General features: G+C 43.9%; 1 protein-coding gene across 1 annotated transcript in view; it reads right to left on the bottom strand.

Annotated features, from left to right (window-relative positions):
* WWTR1 (WW domain containing transcription regulator 1) overlaps positions 1-17,445 on the bottom strand; it is a 118,074-nt gene that overhangs the window by 17,419 nt on the left and 83,210 nt on the right. Inside the window, exon 3 of the mRNA XM_065410993.1 lies at positions 2,718-2,923. Coding sequence (XP_065267065.1) covers positions 2,718-2,923 — 206 coding nt within the window. The remainder of the gene's footprint in view (positions 1-2,717; positions 2,924-17,445) is intronic.

Below are 17,445 nucleotides of genomic sequence, written 5' to 3' on the forward strand. Positions count from 1 at the left end.
ACTGTGGCTGGGGGTGGAGCAGACTGCTCAGTGTGGAGGACTACACCTAGTGCGTCATCATACTTTTATTCACATGTGAAGAAGCATAATATGACTCCCTGCTGCTTGCCACACATGTACTTGCAGCATCAAAGGGACTTATATGAGGTGTGAGAGTACAGAATTTGGGTACAAGATGTTTGCAGGATTAGGCCTAAACTTTAAGGGCCAAATTCAGTACTGGCATAAGCAGATAAAATTCAATTGGCTTCAGTGGAGTTGTCTCTGCTTTGTGGCCCCAATTCAGCAAGGTACTTAAGCATATGCCTAACTATAAACATGTGAGTAGTTCTACTGAAGGCACTGGAACTATTAACTTAAAATTTGGCACGTGTTTAAGTGCTTTGCTGGATCCAGGCCTATAACAGGGCTGCATTTTGATCTTTGATTTTTTTCTTGTTTGTTAAAAATGTAACTAGACGGTGTTATGCAAAGTTTCAAAGTATCTTGATGCAATCTTTAAAAAAAATTTTTTTTAAATGTGTTCATAGAAATATTTGTAGAAAAAAGGATGAAAGGAGTTGTAAATACTAGTGAAGAAAATTAGCACGTTTTATTAGAAAGGGTATTTGCAAATTCTCTTATGCTATATTTGTCCAGCTCTACTCTTTACATCATATAGTTAAAATAGGTGTCCTTTCTCACTATGTTAGCAATCCTTCCTGTGCTTGTACAGAACACCAGTATTTGATAGCAGAACCTGTAACTTTGAGCCAAAATCTGCACTAACAGCTACACATAGGAAATCCCAAAATAGAGGAAAATTGTTGATTCTTTGCAATCCATCTGTAGATACTATTGTTACAGTGATAATTCAAATAAGACTCCAAGAAAAAAGAACTCCAGACTGGAGACGTCCCAAAGTTTTGATGGCAGAAATACATGGTAAAATGTTCTGGAAGGACCTTGGACTTCTTATTCCTTTTATCAGTAATGCTCCTAGGCACTTTGAGGCTAACAGAGGAAAAGGAGGTAATCACCATTCATTACATTTTTGCCGCATATTGGCAAGGAGAAACGAACCAGCTTGCTGTTAATTTGTGGCTTTGAGGAAACTTTCCATCTGTCCTAAAATAAGTTAGGTCCTACATGGGCAGGCAACCATCCCTTTCTGGTAACATCTGCTTTGATAATCCAGATCTCTGTTTCCCTCTTAAAAGCTTCAACGACATGATGACACTTTTGCTCCTTGCTCCCCACAATATGTTCTAAACATTCCAGTCTATTCTCATCACTAACACATCTTCCCTCATTAATTCACCTCCCTAGGTAAAAAAAATAAAAAGAAGAAAAAGTAGATTCACTTAATTGTGGCAAGATAGTCAGAAGCCAGATTCTACCACAGTCTAGGGGTGTTTACATAAGGAATTTTGATTTGAGCTCCTCTTTGCTACTTGCACCAATCACTATAAAAGAAATATCTAAGATCAAAATAAGGAATTTCAAAATTATATTGTGATAGTGACTATTACAAGCAAACAAACACTGGTACATTTACAGTACACTAATAAAACACCAGAAATATTATGTCAATTGGTGTCATTACCGTAAGAGAAAACATACTTCTATTTGCTGCCAAGAAATGTGATACTGTATTTAGAAATACAGTATAAACAAATGTTACCCTGAAATAACCACATGTATTTAGGCACAAATCCCAAGTCAAGACGACTGTAATCATGAAATAATAATTAAAGCAACAGATTTCTAAGATTTTTTTTGGTGAAAATGCACCATTTTTTTAGATGTTTGGAACTCTGACTGCCCATTTACAAGGCTACGGTCTATGACCATAATATCCTCAATAAAACGTACTCAGTTCACACTGTGTTCCTAAGGGAAACAGGTTATTTGTGTTCGCTAAGGAAGTTGATTAATATACTATATAACATAACATCATCAGCAGAGTACTCCCTAACAGAAGAAACACATCCTTTGCAATTGTTAAAACTGTTTATTTCCTTAAAGCAGTGCAAAGGAAGCTACATATCTATTTGTATTGTATGAGTCATTATAAAGCTGAGCCTTAAAAATAAGAATACACAAAATGTAAAAAAACAAAAAAACCCACACTGCCCCTGGAAAAATTACCAGCCAGACCACATTCATGTGAGATGTAACTCAAAGTTGTACTGTAATCAAAGGGCAAAATGCCACCAGTAACAAAATTTGGCCCCAAACCTCTAAGACAGACTGTTGGGAACAAATTCTGGGAGTTTTGCCATTGTCTTTAATGGGACCAAGATTTGGCCCACAGTGTTATGCTAGAGCCAAATTCTGCTTTCACTCAAATCAGTGTAAATTCAGCTGAGATCAACAGAGTTACTTTGGATTTACACAGTTGCAAAAGAGCAGAATTTGGTCTCTACTCTCTGCTGTTACAGCTATTGTGTATTTAGTTATGAAACTGTCAGGACTTCTTTTTTTCCCCATATACTGCACCTTTAAATTTCTAAGGACTTTTAGATGGAGAAATAAGTAGCCACTTTGTGTTCTGTTCAGTGCAGTTTGTGAAAAGAAACACACACATCGTGTACTCGCTAAGACTATTTCCTTTTTTTGTTCTCTTTATCTAAAAGAAAAATTAATTCTGGCTGTACTTGTTTGTGGTTTGTGCATAGAAAAAAACATAATTAGATGCATCAAATGAAAAATGTTTGCAGAAAGAGTAGCAGTACCTGTCGCAGAAGCTCCTCCTGGCGCATCCTAATTCTCTCTCTTTCCATTTGGATCCTTTGAAGCCTCAGCTTCTGTTGCTGCTGCTGCTGGGTAGTCAGTGCATTGGGCATGTTCAACAACCCACCTTGAGGGTTCTGGGTAGGATGGCTCTGCTGGGACATGGTTGTACTTGGTGTCATTTGTTGCTGGTGTTGGTGATTCATTACTATGAAAGAGAATGATAGACCTGGTTATGTTACAGTGTCTGAATTCTACTTTAAGACAACAGAGGGCCCAGTACATATGTTCTCCATCTGCGTTCAGAGTACAGTTATTGTTCACACATGGATAAATAGCAACTACTCCCTCTGATGAGATTTGACATAAGTAATTATTTAATAATTAGTTGTCATTGTTTAAGATTCAAAATCAAAAGTTCAGTTTAGGTTAAGCCCTGATATGTTCCAATACTTATCTAACGTTATATAGTAAAGTATATAAATTTTTTTAAATTCAATACATTCCCTTGTACATGACTAAGTCTACAGCATGTAATGACCTGGTTGAAATATTTTCATTATTTACATGTTTATCTTATTGACGAAGCTAACTGAATTATTGTAGAACAAGTCAGTGGTCTTGACAGTTTTGTAACAGTGGTGTTTTTCCACAACTAGTGGAAAAAGAACTTCTGTATATCATTAGTGGAGATAATGCTGTCCCATGAGTTAGGGGGCTAGCCTGCGATGCAGGAGACCCAGGTTCAATTCCCTGCCTTGCTACAGACTTCCAGTGTGACCTTGGAGAAATCACTTAGGCCCAGATCCTCAAAGGTGTTTAGGTCCCTAACTTTCACTGATTTGAAGCCTTACTCTCTCTTGGCCTCATCTGTAAAATAGGAAATAATAGCTTTTCCCCACCTCGCAGGAGTGTTGTAATGATAAAACACATTAAAGATTGTGAGGCACACTGATACTAAGGTAACGAGGGCCATAAAGTACCATAGAGAGAGAGGGAATGTTATATGATGAGAACCAATGACAAGCATGGCTCTTAGAAGTAACAAAATTAGTTCAGCAGAGGATGATACCAGATTCCAACAAGAGCTGCAATGAAACCAGATAGCCTTTTAGTCCATTTATTAAAGCTCTTACAATTCACATTTCAAGGTAGGTGAAACAATAATAATTATGGCACAAACAGAGTTAATCTGAATCATGAGCACTTTCATAAATAAAAAAAACCAAAGAAATAGTAATAAATACAGATCAGCTGGCTTTTGCCCATTTTTCCTGACAGATGTTTTTGTGCCTTTTGAACAAAGAGTACCTCTTTTTCCCCACATGGCCTCAGCCATTTTGTTTTTCGGCTGCAGTCAGTGGAAAGTTAGCCATCTGTGCTTACAGTATGAGAACTGTTATGAATAGCAAAACAGCATAATTTGCAAGTTGCTGGTACATTAAACCAGTGGTTCCCAAACTTGTTCCGCCGCTTGTGCAGGGAAAGCCCCTGGCGGGCCGGGCCAGTTTGTTTACCTGCCGCGTCCGCAGGTTCGGCCGATCGCGGCTCCCAGTGGCCACGGTTCGCTGCTCCGGGCCAATGGGAACTGCTGGAAGCAGCAGCCAGTACGTCCCTTGGCCTGTGCTGCTTCCAGCAGCTCCCATTGGCCCAGAGCAGCGAACCGCGGCCACTGGGAGCCACGATTGGCCGAACCTGCGGACGCGGCAGGTAAACAAACTGGCCCGGCCCGCCAGGGACTTTCCCTGCACAAGCGGCGGAACAAGTTTGGGAACCACTGCATTAAACCAATCTCTTTAGCAAAATTAGGAGGGAAAAAACACCCTGCATTGAGAGAATATACCAGGAATAACCTTTCAAAAGGCAGACTTTAAAAAGTTTTTACTAAACAGAATAGCCCAAATTCATCACTGGTGTAACTCCATTAGGTCAACTGAGTCAGATAAGACTGACTTTCCAGTCCACAGTTTAAGTCCTGGTGTACACTACAAACTTATGTTGGTATAACTAGGTAGCTCCAAGTTGTGGAAAATCCACACCCCTGAGCAACATAGTGATACCAACCTAATCCCTTGTGTAGACAGTGCTATGTCGATGGGACGGCTTCCACCACTTGGGGAGGTGGAGATCTATGCAGATGGGAGCAGCTCTCCCATCAGTATAGGTAGCATCTTCATTAAGCTCTAGTGGTGCAGCTGCACCGATGCAGCACTGTAACTGTAGATAAGCCCTTAGTCTCTTTTCAAAATGAAAAGTATAATAAATTAGAGATTACAAAGACTAATTTAGATCCATTTACAATAGAGGCATATGTAAATCTTCAAGATTCTTGGGTTGTATGTATAGAGTGTCTGATATAGTTCATGTCTTACAAAGAAGATCTAGATACTCCTCAGCAAACTTTATTAATATTTGAAACCTTATCTGTGGGAGCATTCAGATTTGGAGTAGACCCATCAAACCGCACCCTTGATGGAGTATTCAAAACATTTGTCTTTGGATGATAGCTCTGCAGAGGGAAGGTGAGGAGGGGAAGCTTTTTTCAAGTAAAATTGATGTAACTGCACTGAAACTAACTGAATGCTCCCCAAACAACACCAGAAATAGACTGGTCAGAGAGTTAGGCTGTGTCTACACTGCCAATTTCAGTGCTAAAACTTTAGTCGTTCAGGGGTGTGAAAAAACATCCCCCTGAGCAATGAAAGTTTTAGCACTGAAAAGTGCCAGTATAGACAGCACTTTATCGTCGGGAAAGCTACCGCCCCTCATTCGGGGTGGGGGGGGGGTTAATTGCTGGGAGAGCTCTCCCCCGGCGATAAAGCGTGTCTACACTGCTCACGTCACAGCGGTGCCGCGGCTGCGCTGTAACGTGGGCAGTGTAGACATACCGTGTCACTCAAATCAAGGTAGCTTGTTCTGTTTAAATTCAGGGACCACCAATCAGGGGCAGAATTCTTTCTCAGCTGCTGGCTGTTCAATGATATACGTGAAATAAAACAATAGTCTCAATGCAGCTCCTCAGTTGAGCGTGTAATCAAAAGACAGTCAGAACAGGCACTCTCAGCAGTGCGACTGATTTGGGCATGGATATTGAACCCAGGGCTGCCCGGGGGGGAGCAAGTGGGGCAATTTGCCCCAGGCCCCGCAGGGGCCCCGTGAGCTGCTCCAGGTTTTCGGTGGCACTTCGGTGGCGGGCGCCGCCCAGTGAGTACAAGCACCGCAAGCGGCCGGAAAATTAAAAAAAAGTCGCGATCGGCGGCAATTAGGCTGCTCTACTGCCACCGCTTCATTCTTCGGTGGCAATTTGGCGGCGGGTCCTTCCCTCCGAGAGGGACCCACCGCCGAAGACCCGGCCCTGCCCCAGGCCCCCTGAATCCTCTGGGCGGCCCTGATTGAACCACCCTCTGATCCCTAGATGTGGTTCTCTCCAGGATTGGGCTGGGGCAAAGAGGTGATATAGGGCAAGGTGGGGAAGCCTGCACTACCGTTTGTGCTCCATATTATCCATGGGTGGAATACTTCAGTTTCCAGTATTGTCAATCCAATACTTTTCATGAGCACTAAAACAGTGCACTTAATTTCCCCCGTCCCCACAAAAACAAAACAAAAAGCCAACCAACGAACCAAAATAATAACAACTAACAATAAAGTTCTCCACATGCATTGTCTGAATCCAGATTGGATAATGGTTGGCAGCCACAAATTTCCTTAAAAGTTTATTGACCTTCTCTGCACTGTTCCATTGCCAGTCCTTTAAGTAAGGAATAACCCAAATAGACAAGCTTCCCTCTCCAAACAAGAACACCCCTAATCTCAAAACACTGTCTTATAAGGAAAATGTTAAAGAAGTTTTTCCTTCCAAAGAAACAGGGATTATTATCTCTTATCTTTTTCTCATTGTTGCTCCTATCACAAAGAAAGCCAAAATTTTAACTGGTTTCTCTTCCTGTCTGCAGACCAGGATGAGTTTATATTATGTGGATGTCTGACCTTCAGAGTATCTGGTCTTTCAGTATTGTAGATAACAATAAAGATAGAATGAGCAACGGGGACTATTGCAAAACAGCAAGCACTACTCAAACTATGTCTCTGAGGCCTTGTCTACACTACACAGTTTTGTCGACTCAAGTTACACAGACGATCAGAAACCGGTTTAATTACATCACTTGTGTGTGTCCACAGTTGGTGCTCTAGCATCAACAGTGAGATCAGTGCACTGTGGGTAGCTATCCCACTGTGCTACTCGCCACCTTCTGAAGCTAGGAGTTGTGGGAAGGTGGAGTGGATCGCAGTGCATCATGGATGCAGGCTCAATGTCCTACGATGCAGTTTTTTCTGTCCCAGGATTCCATGGGCTTTCGACTGCATTTTATGGCATTTTTCAACGGCCCCTGTTTACTGCATGGCAGCCATCTCGTTCTGAAAGGATGGATCCTGAACTGCTTTCTACTGTTGTGGTCACTGTTATGAACATGTCACAGATGGTCATGCAGTAGATCATGAACCCCCAATCTGAACAGGAATCAGAGTTGCCTGACTTGCTGTGTGCAATGGAAAAAAACAACATCAGATTACTTTTGGCATTCAGGGAGCAGCTGAACACAGTGGAACATCAGTTCTAGGCTGGGGAAACAAGCACCAAGTGGTGGCATTGTTATGCAGGTCTGGGATGACAAGCAGTGGCTGCAGAACTTTCTGATGTGGAAAGCCACCTTCTTGGAACTGTCTGCAGAACTTGCCCCAGCACTGCGGCTCAAGGACACCAAAATGAGAGCTGCCTTCTTGGTGGAGAAGCACGTGGCGATCACTGTGTGGAAGCTGGCGACTCCAGACTGCTACCGGTCAGTCACAAATCAGTTTGGAGTCAGGAAGTCAACTATTGGGGCTGTGTTAACACAAGTGTGCAGGTCCATTAATCACATGGACTACGAAAGACTGTGACTCTTGGCTATGTGCAGGAAATAGTGGATGGCTTTGCGGCAATGGGACTACCTAGCTGCAGTGAGGCAATAGGTGGCAGACGTATTCCAATTTTGGCCCCAGACCATCTTGTGATGGAGTACATCAACACAAAGGGATACTTATCTATGGTACTGCATGATAACCGTGGGTGTTTCACTGACATCAACACAGGGTGGTCCAGGAAGGTGCATGACACATACATCTACAGGAACACTAGCACATATCATAGAATCATAGAATATCAGGTTGGAAGGGACCTCAGGAGGTCATCTAGTCCAACCCCCTGCTCAAAGCAGGACCAATTCCCAACTAAACCATCCCAGCCAGGGCTTTGTCAAGCCTGACCTTAAAAACCTCTAAGGAAGGAGATTCCACCACCTCCCTAGGTAACCCATTCCAGTGCTTCTCCACCCTCCTAGTGAAAAAGTTTTTCCTAATATCCAACCTAAACCTCCCCCACTGCAACTTGAGACCATTACTCCTTGTTCTGTCATCTGCTACCACTGAGAACAGTCTAGATCCATCCTCTTTGGAACCCCCTTTCAGGTAGTTGAAAGCAGACTAAACAATCCCAGTTCCCTCAGCCTCTCCTCATAAGTCATGTGCTCCAGCCCCCTAATCATTTTTGTTGCCCTCCGCTGGACTCTTTCCAATTTTTCCACATCCTTCTTGTAGTGTGGGGCCCAAAACTGGACACAGTACTCCAGATGTGGCCTCACCATTGTCGAATAGAGGGGAATGATCACGTCCCTCAATCTGCTGGCAATGCCCCTACTTATACAGCCCAAAATGCCATTAGCTTTCTTGGCAACAAGGGCACACTGGTGACTCATATCCAGCGTCTCGTCCACTGTAACCCCTAGGTCCTTTTCTGCAGAATTGCTTCCTAGCCATTCGGTCCCTAGTCTGTAACAGTGAATGGGATTCTTCCGTCCTAAGTGCAGGACTCTGCACTTGTCCTTGTTGAACCTCATCAGATTTCTTTTGGCCCAATCCTCTAATTTGTCTAGGTCCCTCTGTATCCTATCCCTACCCTTCAGCGTATCTACCATTCCTGCCAGTTTAGTGTCATCTGCAAACTTGCTGAGAGTGCAGTCCACGCCATCCTCCAGATGATTAATATGATTAATATTGAACAAAACTGGCCCCAGGACTGACCCTTGGGGCACTCCGCTTGATACCGGCTGCCAACTAGACATGGAGCCATTGATCACTACCCGTTGAGCCCGACGATCTAGCCAGCTTTCTATCCACCTTATAGTCCATTCATCCAGCCCATACTTCTTTAACTTGCTGGCAAGAATACTGTGGGAGACCGTATCAAAAGCTTTGCTAAAGTCAAGGAATAACACATCCACTGCTTTCCCCTCATCCACAGACCCAGTTATCTCCTCATAGAAGGCAATTAGGTTAGTCAGGCATGATTTGCCCTTGGTGAATCCATGCCGACTGTTCCTGATCACTTTCCTCTCCTCTAAGTGCTTCAGAATTGATTTTTTGAGGAGCTGCTCCATGATTTTTCCAGGGACTGAGGTGAGGCTGACTGGCCTGTAGTTCCCCGGATCCTCCTTCTTCCCTTTTTTAAAGATGGGGACTACATTAGCCTTTTTCTAGTCATCCGGGACCTCCCCTGATGGCCATGAGTTTTCAAAGATAATGGCCAATGGCTCTGCAATCACATCCGCCAACTCCTTTAGCACCCTCGGGTGCAGTGCATCCGGCCCCATGGACTTGTGCTTGTCGAGTTTTTCTAAATAGTTCCAAACCACTTCTTTCTCCACAAAGGGCTGGTCACCTCCTCCCCATACTGTGCTGCCCAGTGCAGCAGTCTGGGAGCTGACCTTGTTTGTGAAGACAGAGGCAAAAAAAGCATTGAGTACATTAGCTTTTTCCACATCCTCTGTCACTAAGTTGCCTCCCTCATTCAGTAAGGGGCCCACACTTTCCTCGACTTTCTTCTTGTTGCTAACATACCTGAAGAAACCCTTCTTGTTACTCTTAACATCTCTTGCTAGCTGCAACTCCAAGTGTGATTTGGCCTTCCTGATTTCACTCCTGCATGCCTGAGCAATATTTTTATACACCTCCCTGGTCATTTGTCCAATCTTTCACTTTTTGTAAGCTTCTTTTTTGCGTTTAAGATCAGCAAGGATTTCACTGTTAAGCCAAGCTGGTCGCCTGCCATATTTACTATTCTTTCTACACATCGGGATGTTTTTTTCCTGCAACCTCAATAAGGATTCTTTAAAATACAGCCAGCTCTCCTGGACTCCTTTCCCCCTCATGATATTCTCCCAGGGGATTCTGCCCATCAGTTCCCTGAGGGAGTCAAAGTCTGCTTTTCTGAAGTCCAGGGTCCGTATTCTGCTGCTCTTCAAGCAGGAACTTTCTTTCCAGACCAGAAGATTCCAGTGGGGGGATGTTGAAATGTCCATAGTGATCCTGGGAGACCCAGCACACCCCTTACTCCCATGGCTCATGAAGCCTTATATCAGAAACCTGGACAACAGCAAGAAATGCTTCAACAATAGGCTGAACAGGTGCAGAATGACTGTAGAATGTACCTCTGGCAGATTAAAAGCATTCTGGTGCTGCCTTTATGGCAGGTTAGACCTAAATAAGGAAAATATTCCTGTGGTCATAGAAGCCTGCTGTGTGCTCCATAATATTTGTGAGGCTAAGGGTGAAAAGTTTCCCCTAGGGTGGAGTGTGGAGGTGGATCGCCTGGCTGCTGAATTTGAGCAGCCAGATACCAGGGCTATTAGAAGGGCACAACAGGGGGCTATCTGAATCAGAGAGGCTTTGAGGTGACATTTTGACAATGAGCACCAGTAATCTGTCTTTCTGTACAGTACTCTGCCATGCTTTTGTTAGCTTGCCGCCTTGCATGAAAATTGTGATGATTCCTGCCCAGAATTTGTAGTCAGCAAATGATCAAATTGCTACTATGTATTACTCCCAGCAGCAACCACTACCTGTAGGAGACAAATAAAGATTGGTTATCTTTCAGAGAGTTCATTTTTATTTAATATCAATTAACAATGCACACAAAAGGTTTGGTGGGAAGAGAGATAAGAGTGCAGGGCAGTGTAGGCTCTCACAGCTGTGTGCAAGTCCAATTATCATTTTGGAAGCTGTCTGAAGGGGTGGAGTGAATGGGGTACCGAGACGTTCCGGGACATTGCAAGGAATGTGTGGGAGGAGTTTGGGAAGGGCATGGAAAACAGTTCTGTATCAGCTGCAGGGGGAAGCGAGTACTACCTGGAGCGTGATTAGGGAGTTCAACAGCTGTTTGCTCCTCCATCACTTTTATCATCCACTCGTGACCCTTTACAATGTGCTCCTCACTCTCCTTTCTGTCCTGTCTTTCTATTTAAAATTTTTCCTTCAGGGTCTCTCTCCACTCCCTGTGTTCTCTTTTTTCGGCCTCTGAGGATTGGAGTACTTCTCGGAACATGTCCTCCTTGCTCTGCCTTTGTCACTTCCTTATCTGGCAGAGGTGTTCCATCAGTGTGTAGAGGGTTCCCCTGAAGATCACATCTACAAAAGCATAAGAAACATGATTGTTAGTTCACACACAGCACTGAATCATTATAGTAAAATACACCTCTTTTTACATACAAATCACTTTCTCACTGTCCCTTGGCAAGCACACATCTCAGCAAACACCCTAAACACCGTGAGTTCAGCCTGGGGGGCATGGGGGAGTGGGGGGTTCGGTGCTCAAGATGGGGCAAAGGGTCTAGGTGTTTTTTAAGGGGATCACTGCAGGTGACTAGGGACAATATTGTAAATTCTGCCATCATTTTCCACAGGCAGGGGTCATTGAAGCAGATATCTCACTCCTGAGCATTAGCAAGGATGCATCTCCTGCACATGTGCGGCTTCAGGTCTGGTCCCTATGCTGCTCGCCTGTGTGCCGCTTTGGTCCCGGCACAAGTGACTGCCGATTGGCACGGGAAAGTTTCCTACAACGGGGGAAGGAACAAACCAGCTCTGCCAAGGAACCTCCAGCAGAGGACTGGCGAGTACCTCCAGGACAGTTTCCTAGAGATCTCTCTGGAAGATTCCCATGAAATTTCGGTGTGCATTAACACTCTGTTCTGCCGCACAAGGAAATGTGGAGCACACAGAAACACATCTAGTCTTGTACATTTCTATCCCTTCACCCACTTCTAGAATATACAGAGCAAAGGACAGCTCTACCTCATATAACCGAGCAGCATCAACTCAAAAAGATCACTCACCTGGGCTCTCCTCTCTTGCATCATGCACGCCAGAGATGGACTGCTGGGACTGGCTAGACCCTGCTGCGTGCTCCACATCATCCTCCAACTCGACCTCCTCGTCCACGACTTCATCCTCGGGGTTGAGTCCACTGTCTGCTGCCTCCAGCCCCAATGAAGTATCAATGGGGCTCATGGAGGTGGGGTTGCCGCCAAGGATGGCATCCAGCTCCTTATAGAAGCGGTAGGTCTTTGGCAGAGCACAGGAGCACAGTTGGCCTCCCGTGCCTTCTGGTATGCCTGCCTCAGCTCCTTTATCTTCGCATGGCACTGCTGCGTGTCCTGGTTGTAGCCCTTATCCAACAAGCCATGGGAAACCTGCCCATAGGTATCGAAGTTCCTATGGCTGGAGCGGAGCTGGGACTGCACAGCCTCCTCTCCCCACAGATCCAACAACTCAGATGTGCTCCAAGAGGGAGAGCGTTTGCTGCGTGGAGCCGCCATGGTCAGCTGGGAAGATGTGATGTGAGCTCTCCACACAGAGCAAACAAGAAGTGGAATTTCAAAAAATCCCGAGCCTTCAAAGTGGGAGGGGCAGATGCCTGTGTACCTGAGTGCAGGGCAGTGGAGTTTGAACTGCTGACCAGAGCGTTCAGGATGGGCATTGTGGAACATCTCCTGGAGGCCACTTACAACGACATAAACAAATGCGGTGTCTACACCAACACATTGTTGATATAACTTTGCCGCAAAAAGCTCTATACCTCTCGTCAAGCCACTTGTTGGCAAAGCAGGAGAGTTTTGCCAGCAGAAGGAGCATTGCATTGTGTATGCTTCCACTGTTTTGTCGACAAAACCGGCTTTTGTCGACAAAACTGTGTAGTGTAGACAAGGCCTAAGACACAGAGAGGGTCTGATTGTCTTCTTATGTAAATCAGGAGTAACTCCACTGAAGCCTAATGAGTTAAATCATGTAAAACTGGGGTAAGTCCTTAATTCTGCAAACAGTTATGCAAGTACTTAACTTCGCATATGTATTTAAGCATGTGTTTAAATCTCTGCAGTATCTGGGCCTAAGTGAGAGGAGAATCAAGCCCAGCATCATTGATCTCTTGAGGAAAATCACAATATATTAGATTCTTCTTAAGTGCAAATCTTTTAAAAGTATGGGACAAATGTAAAATGCTGGGACAGAAAAAGGCTATGAAAATATCACTGGACAAACACCCTACCTGTGCAGATTCTCTGAGGGAAGAGCAGGGTGACAGCCTGAATTGTAGCAGTCTTATGGAATGTGTTAGTCATGGATGTCTACTGGCACAGCTACACTAGAGAGTTTACAGCAGCGCAGAGCTCTCTAATATAGCAGCTCTAATCTGACAGGAGAGAGCGCTCCCATCAGCTTAACTACTCCAGCCCCTGCGAGTGGCAGAAGCTATGTCGGCGGGAGAACTTCTCCCGCCCACACCGGAAATTCTATAGCCCACAGCTCTCCTGCCTCCAGCAGATCTCAATTCTCTTTTTGCACCACAGATGGGCTTCTCTGGTGCTAGAGAAGAGAGAAGGAGAAGAATAGGACAATGCTGCGGAGGTGAACCTCCTAGTGTTATGCCCCCCTTCATCCCTCCAAAACAGATCTGAGTCTTTCCCTTCATGGAAGTGGAAGGGAAAATCTGGCTCTCTCTTTGTAAACTAGTCACTTAAACTAGTCACTTCTGAATACTGAGTCTGTATTTGGGAATTAGGTCACTGAAATGTACAACTTATAATGTACTTTCTTTCCTCTGCTTTCCAACAATTTTATTACTGTTACATGCTATAAGCTTGGACTTGCATGCTGGTGTTAGTGCAGTGAACAGTTTAAACATCACAGAAATATAAAAAATTACATGATACTGCTTGACCCGTGAGTGATTAAGTACGCTATACAGCATATGATTATTTTACTAATAAACAAACAAAACAATAAATCAGTCATTTCACTTCCAACAATAAACTACTTTTATCAGCTGAATCTGACATAATGATTTACCTAAAGGAAAATTTTGAAAGTTTCACTGGAGGAGATGGTAGTATCTTATATGAGAGCCCTTTATATTAGAACATTGTGGTATAGACACGCAGCATCAGACTGAGGAGGAAAGAGCTTCTAAAAAAGGAGAGAAGATAAGCCTCTGATCGTGTCTGGGCCTCTGGTGACGGTAGCTGTGTCTACCAACCAAAACCACTGGGGCCTGGATGTAGGAGGGGATGTCTTTTCTTCCCTTAGATAAGGAGCTGGAAGTGCCCAACTGACTGCTTCATATTGTGATTTGCTCATGGACCCAGCTGACTCTGTGCTTTCACTGCAATATGTGCCCTCCGGCCATTTTCTGCCTCTTGTGTTTGAATTTAGGGAAGCATCTTAGGTCACGCCTATAATGTACAAAACAAAACAATACTGATTTCAAATACAGCAGGGAACAAGGGACAGGTAGGACCACTCCACTGCCTGTGCTCTTTGGCCCTTCTCCACAGATGGTTCTGTGGATCTAAGTTCTGTTGGAACAATGGTCCTTGCCAGGCAGAACTTGGATCCACAGAGAAATGGTGCTGTTCTAGAACTGTCACTCCTAGGATGGGTCTTTAAAAGGGCCTCCAAGTTCTGGATCACCTGGAACTATTCCTGTAGGCCAGTTTGAGTCTTCAGACAAGTCAGTTTTTCCAGCCTACATTGCTTGTGAAATGGGGATGAGATAATTATGTATCAGCATAATTATCAGTTCTACAGGCATACAGTTTTTCCATAGCCATAGCTCGCCAGACACATTGAAAATGTTAGATATAGAAGGTTGTTTGCAGTGTTGCTATAGCCGTATTGGTCCCAAGATATAAGAGACACAAGGTGGGTAAAGTAGTTGGACCAATTTCTGTTGATGAAAGAGACAAGCTTTCAAGCTACACAGAGCTCTTCTTCAGGTCTAGGAAAGATGCTCAGAGTGTCACAAGCTGGAGCAGATTGTTTAGCATAAGTAGTTAACACATATTCTAAGAGATCATTCAAGGTGAAGAGGCACCTTTGCAGTCATAGGGCAAAAAAGGAGGGTTACTGGGTTACAGATTGTAATAATAAGCCATACATCCAGTGTCTTTATTAAGGCCATGTCTATACTACAATATTATGTCGACCTAACTTATGGTGGCATGCAGCCACCAGAGTTATTAAATCGCTTGCGTATGTGCACACTTGGCTCCTTGTGTCGGTGGAGCGTGTCCTCACCAGCTACGTTTGTATTGATTGTATTGTCGGTGGCTCCTGAAAGCCAGTAACAGTCGACATAAGAGTACACTTATAAAGTCTGCAGATGATACCAAGCTGGGAGGGGTTGCAAGTGCTTTGGAGGACAGGATTATAATTCAAAATGATCTGGACAAACTGGAGAAATGGTCTGATGTAAATAGGATGAAATTCAATAAGGACAAATGCAAAGTACTCCACTTAGGAAGGAACAATCAGTTGCACACATACAAAGTGGGAAATGACTGCCTAGGAATCGCAGAAAAATATCTGGGGGTCACAGTGGATCACAAGCTAAACATGCGTCAACGGTGTAACACTTGCAAAAAAGCAAACATCATTCTGGGATGTATTAGCAGGGGTGTGTAAGCAAGACACAAGAAGTAATTCTTCCACTCTACTCCGCGCTGATTAGGCCTCAACTGCAGTATTGTGTCCGGTTCTGGGCACCACATTTCACGAAAGATGTGGACAAATTGGAGAAAGCCCAGAGAAGAGCAACAAAAATGATTAAAGGTCTAGAAAACATGATCTATGAAGGAAGATTGAAAAAACTGAGTTTGCTTAGTCTGGAAAAGAGAAGACTGGGAGGGGACATGATAACTGTTTTCAAGTACATAAAAGGTTGTTACAAGGAGCAGGGAGAAAAATCGTTCTTCTTAACCTCCGAGGCTAGGACAAGAAGCAATGGGCTTAAATTGCAGCAAGGGAGGTTTAGATTAGACATTAGGAAAAACTTCTTGATTGTCAGAGTGGTTAAGCACTGGAATAAATTGCCTAGGGAGGTTGTAGAATCTCCATCATTGGAGATTTTTAAGGGCAGGTTAGACAAACACCTGTCAGGGATGGTCTAGATAATACTTAGTCCTGACATGAGTGCAGGGGACTGGACTAGATGACCTCTCGAGGTCCCTTCCGGTCCTATGATTCTATAAGCAATGCACTGCCTCCACTGACACCACATCAACCTAATTACATCGACTCTGACTCTACGCTGATCAGGGAGGTAGTGTTACTAAATCGGCATAGAGAGGCACTTACGTTGGTAGGAGCCAAATATAAGTGAAGACACTTCCACAGCTAGGTCGACACACGACAACTTACGTTGACCTGACCGTGCAGTGTAGACCAGGCCTCAGATCATGATTTTTAGTGTCTAGCAAAGTTATGAATTTAAGCTCCCAGGCTCAACAGATATGTCAGCTTCCATTTGTTTAACTGCACTTTTTACCAGGGTATCTGCTGGCAAGTGTTAATAGACAAAGTCTTATTTAAAATGGGGAATTACATCCCTATGACTTGAAAATCAGTTTTCCCTGGTGAGAAAATTCCCTTCAAATTCTTAAATGGTTCATATATAGACAAATATGGGCCTGATTCTTATCTAACCAGCTTTATGCCAGTATAACTCCATGAGAGTTACCTCTGATTTACACCAGCATAAATGCAATCAAAATGAGGTCCCATAAATAAGTTCAAGACATGCTGTGTCTTACTTTTGTGAACTCAACTCAGAGATCTAGCTCCTCAGGTTTTATGTATGTGCAACTTGCACACACAGCATGCGGCTTTTTCATTATGGAACTTTAGCAAATCAGAAATCTAAATCAGATCAAAACAAATATCTCCCTGGAATAAACAAGGAAAAACAAGGATGCTTCCAGTATGTTTTAAATCAGAACCTCTCAAACAAAAGGATTTTGTACAACCATTTCACTTACAATACATAAGCAGCCTCCAGCATCACTGGAGAAAATCCTCTACCTCCTTGCCAATGGGAGAAACTACCCTCTCTACCTGAAGCGTTATCTCCCATTCAGAGAACACCCCATACCATCTCCAGACATGCATCTGAAATTAAAACTACATTCCGCACAAACCTTGCTGGGCATTGTTAAAAACATGAGACATTTGTAATCCCACCGTACATTTCAAATGCTGAAGTCAGACTGACCTCAGAGGCTCCTTGTGGTGGGATTCACCCACTATTACGGCTGGTGGGATTTCTGCCAGAGGAAGGCAGCTTTAATTCCTGCCAAGGACTCTGCCAGTTGGGGCTTCTGAGAGGATAATTGAATCAGTACATTCCCCATACACCCAGACTTTCTTCCTGGCCAGCACCCACATTTTCTGAGCTGTGCTGGCCCCACACAACCTCTCTGATGCAGAGACAGTAGTGGATGCTTTCTGATGCCTCAACCTATCCTGGTGCACTTTCTGCCTCTCTTCCAAAGTCTATGCTGGCAAAAGCCAGCAGAAATGATG

The sequence above is a fragment of the Emys orbicularis genome, chromosome 9 (genome assembly GCF_028017835.1).
Source record: "Emys orbicularis isolate rEmyOrb1 chromosome 9, rEmyOrb1.hap1, whole genome shotgun sequence".
Lineage (NCBI taxonomy): Eukaryota > Metazoa > Chordata > Testudines > Emydidae > Emys > Emys orbicularis.